Source organism: Prunus avium, chromosome 1 (assembly GCF_965620075.1).
Source record: "Prunus avium chromosome 1, drPruAviu1.hap1.1, whole genome shotgun sequence".
In the NCBI taxonomy this organism is placed as follows: Eukaryota; Viridiplantae; Streptophyta; class Magnoliopsida; order Rosales; family Rosaceae; genus Prunus; species Prunus avium.
The window spans coordinates 13,276,872-13,281,429 of record NC_142284.1 but is presented as its reverse complement, the minus strand read 5'-3'; the positions used below and the strand labels follow the sequence as shown (position 1 = coordinate 13,281,429).

At 39.0% G+C, this 4,558-nt stretch overlaps 1 protein-coding gene across 1 annotated transcript; it reads left to right on the top strand.

The window, feature by feature from the left end:
• The first annotated feature begins 1,638 nt into the window (after positions 1-1,638).
• On the top strand, positions 1,639-3,119 carry LOC110774137 (2-hydroxyisoflavanone dehydratase-like). The gene has a single exon (XM_021978673.2). The coding sequence runs from the start codon at positions 1,739-1,741 to the stop codon at positions 2,828-2,830; it is 1,092 nt and encodes a 363-aa protein (XP_021834365.2). The 5' UTR covers positions 1,639-1,738; the 3' UTR covers positions 2,831-3,119.
• The last annotated feature ends 1,439 nt before the right edge of the window (positions 3,120-4,558 follow it).

Here is a 4,558-nt window from a genome sequence, read left to right as displayed (position 1 = left end):
TAGGAAGATAAGGTGGATGAGAAATTTGGACTGGGGTGGAAAGAGTGCTGCTATTTCCACCCCTTTCCTATTTTCCCACCCACCTTATCTTCAAAATTTTAAAAACAAATAAATCCCTTTGTAAAATGACTTTTAAGGACACAAGGAAAAAACCCCAAACTCGATCTGCAAGGGCTGGGTTTGTTCGAAGAAAGAGAGGGGGGAGAGAGAGAAAGCGAAGAGAGACAGAGGCATGAACCACACCATCTTCCCCATATATCACCAAACCCACCTCTCCACCCAACTCGTAGGCCATGACGTGGAGTGGCGTCCCCCAACTTCTCCATGGTTATTTCACATTTCTCTTTGCACTGGATGATGTGCGCCTAGTAGTAGAAGGATGCTACATTATTAGCATGCAGCATTTCTAGAAAACAAGAAGGGTCTTCCTAATTCTTTCAAAATTAAAGGCGCTTTGAAATTATCCTCAGAAGTCTAATGGATGTTAATCTTCTACGCTTCTAGGAAGGATGGTGATGTAGGGCCTATCCCATTCTAAATTATTTTCTAGTTTTGCCAATCCTGAGATATGTCAACTAGTCTTAGGCGTCAAAGTTCTGAAGAGAAGAAAGCCATTGTTCCATATAGTTCTTGCAATCAGAAGAGAGCATGTTTTAAAAGGAGAGAGGAAATTAGGTAATAATTAAAAGGGTATTTTAGGACTATTGGAGGGTGAAAAAATAAGATTGTATTTTTTAAAATTTATATGGTGGGTGGAAAGATAAGGTGGGTGGGAAAATAGGACAGGTGGGTGGAAATAGCAGCACTCGGTGGAAATAGTAGCACGCTTTTTGAAAGGTACAAGATGCCTATTTAAGTTAGAATAGCCTTAAAATTTTTACACAGAAGCATTAATGCGTATATATGTTCATATACTTCGAGAGAGAGAGAAATATGTAAGTTCGCCATTAAAACTTAGAATATAGATAGTTGAATTCTGAGAGACAGACACTTGTAGAATTTCAAGCACTGAAAATGGGTGAAATTACTCTATGCATGATCAGCAAATATATAGCCACCCAAAACTTTATAATTTCCAACACATGCTTTGGTTAAATACATCTTATAAAAAAATCAGATTCACATCTTTAAATAAGGTGTTTTTTTCAAAGAAGTTGGGGTAGGCTGGATTTTTGTTTTAGCCCTTCTAATTATCCAGGTGCAGTATTTTGAATATATCTACTTACCTATGTTTATTCAAAATAATGCACCGAATCAATGTACTGGAAAAGCAATATCATACTGCTGGAAAAGCTCTCTCAGTTACTTTCCAATGCAAAAGAAATTTTCTTCAAGTGGCATCCCACGCATTTCTGTTTGCTTGATGTTGATGGAGTGACTTTTTCTTCCCTTAGTTCTTTGTTTTCTAATTTGATTAGTTTGCTTCACATATAAAATCACTCTATTTTTAGCTTGTTAAAGCAAGAGTGGCAACAATTTCAATGCGTGTGGATGAATTTGCTTTGTAATCCAAGTTTGAAAATGCTTGATTAAATATTTTTGACACCAAAGTCCACTTTAAAAAAAAAACCATTATTCATATTTCACTCACATATTTGTTCAATGTACTATAGATCTTTTGGAAATTTGGATTGTGGAAAACATCTTCGCAAATAAAATTCAAAACAGCCTTGAGGTTACGTTGTTTGACTGCAAATAAATACAGGCACATGTTGCCTACCTTGGCTGCTGTTACTGCATGATTGTCAAACACGTCTCCTCTCTTTCTCTGTTTTCTAATGAATTTAAAGGCACATTCTCGCCCTCTCAAGTTTCACAATTCTTAGTTATCTGCATATCTTCTCTAATGGCTTCCACCACCAAAGAATTAGCCTTCAAGGGCGTTCCTTTAATCAGAATATACAAAGATGGAAAAGTTGAACGCCTCAGAGGGTCTCCATATGTGCCCCCATCTCCTGATAAGGACCCAGAAACTGGTGTCTCCTCCAAAGACATCACAATCTCACACAACCCTAACATCTCAGCTCGCCTTTACCTCCCAAATCTCCCTCAAAACCAAATCCAAAAGCTCCCCATCCTGGTTTACTTCCATGGTGGAGCATTTTGCATTGAGTCAGCCTTCTCACTCCATGCCCATCGTTTTCTCAACCGCTTGGTCTCAGAAGCCCAAGTTGCAGCTGTCTCTGTTGAGTACAGGCTTGCCCCAGAAAACCCACTTCCTGTTGCTTATGAAGATTCCTGGGCTGCTCTTCAATGGGTTGCTTCTCACTCAAACAACCAAGAATTAGATGGCAAAAAAGACCCATGGTTAGCCAAATTTGGAGATTTTGACAGATTGTACATTGGTGGTGATAGTGCCGGTGGCAATATTGCACATAATTTGGCTATGAAGGCAGGACTAGAGAGCTTGTGTGGTGGTGTGAAAGTTTTGGGTGCATTTCTGTCCCACCCTTATTTTTGGGGGTCCAAGCCAATTGGGTCAGAGCCTAAAGGAGAAGACTTTGAGAACACTCGGGAGTATAAAGCTTGGGACGTTGTTTATCCATCAGCTCCTGGAGGGATTGATAATCCAATGGTGAATCCAGCGGGTGAGGGTGCCCCAAGCCTGGCTGGACTCGGGTGCTCCAAGCTGCTTATGTGTGTTGCAGGCAAGGATCAGCTGAGGGATCGAGGAGTTTGGTATTGTGATTTGGTGAGGGAAAGTGGGTGGAAAGGAGAAGTGGAGCTGTTTGAAGTGGAAGGAGAGGACCATTGCTTTCATATCTTCAGTGAGACTGAGACGGAGAATGTTAAGAAAATGATCAAACGCTTGGCTTCTTTTCTTGTCTAGTATTATCATGCTGGTTTGCTCATGTGTTTAACTGTTGAGCTCTGCTTTGATCTGTGTCTTTGGTGTTTAAAATAAAATAAATAACTTGTTTTGCTATGTGTTTAATCCCGTGAAGACCTATTTACAGAAGATTGAATACATAAAACTAAATATGATATGCAGGCAAGAGGAAAAAAAGAGAGGAGATTTGGTGATCTGTGCTCTCCCAAAGCGCTGAGATGTATATAACATGAATGAAGTGAATGATTACTTAATGAGGGGCCATGGTTTCACTCTGCCTTGATCAGCATTTCCATTATTTGAGCTGTGTCAAGTGATATCATAGCGAGTTTTGAATTGTTATATTCTAAAGATATTGTTTTTCATTCAAAGTGAATCTGTCACCGTTAGTTTTGCCTAACAAGCCACTGGAAAGGATTTTCGGCCTACTTTCCAATGCAAAAGGCGGTGCCTGAATCAGATATTTCTTTAAGTGGTTAGCACAAGCATTTCACTTTGCTGCTTGTTGCTGGAGTATCACACATCAATTCACTCAGTTGTTTTCTAATGTTCATTTGCTTTAGTTTACAAGTGGGCTTACACCCACTCTCACCATTTTTTTACAATCTTCATCTGCAGGAACTATGTCTGAGCAATGTTGCATAGACAACAATCTCACACTGTCTGATATGTTTCTTCTCTAATTAAGTCTAATGGTTCCCACTTCAACTTCCACTTCCACCACCAAAGAAATAGCCTTTGAGCTCCTTCTTAGAGCACTTAGGGCAGTTCCAGGAACAAGGGCTGGGGGGGTTGGGTTTAGGCCCAAAAACGTTTCCAGCAGCAAGGGTAGGGGGGCAGCTGCTGGGCCCCACAAAACCAGGCCAGCCCTCATGCAAGATCAGCCTTAGTTCAAGCCCAAGTTTGTTGACGTCAGCAACAACAAAAATTAAAAAAAAATCGAAAAAAATCTTTAAAAAATACAAAAAAATTCAATTAAAAAAAAAATAAATACATAGTCATAGTTTTCACTTCCCACACCAAAAATCTATACAAATTTCTCTCTTCATATCTCATGTGAATAGTTGTTGCCATGGCAATTGGTGGAAACACCACAACCTTTGGCAAGGGCAGCCACTATTCACGTGAATAATAGCTGCCCTAGCTCTCCCAGTTGCGTCGATTCAGCTGCACCAAAATGGATTCAGCTACATCCTCAACTTGTGATACTCACAAGTGCACGAGCCGTTCGGTAGTATAGCATATGTAAGTGCGAGGTCGATTCCACAGGGATTGGTGATTGAATAATCCAATTCAGTTTTCCTACACAAAACAGAAAAACAAGAAAGAAAATAAATAAAACAAGAAAGAAATAAAATAAAATAACTCAAGCAGATAAGTTCCCAAGTTCAATTAGATTAACGGATTAATTCTAGCTAAAGTATGATTAAGCCATGGTGTCTGGTCCTAACCTTGTATTCCTAATTCCCTAATTTGATCATTTGTTGTCTAACCTAAACTAAGCATTAGGAATCCATTAAGCATAGAAGAACATTTTAAACAACCAAGTATGTATCTTGATAAGTCCATAAAATTACATATTTATGTACTCTTTATACTTAGTTTTTGTAGGAGAATTTGGTTTAAAAAGGACTTATTACTTTATTTTCTCAATTTTCAGCTTTCCAGAGCAAGTAATTTGTTTTCAACGGAAATACGACTTTTTGGTGGAGTTTTAGCACAAGACCA

Bases quoted from the DNA above. Each gene is read 5' to 3' on its own strand.
- LOC110774137 (XM_021978673.2), top strand. From the start codon at position 1,739: ATGATTGTCAAACACGTCTCCTCTCTTTCTCTGTTTTCTAATGAATTT.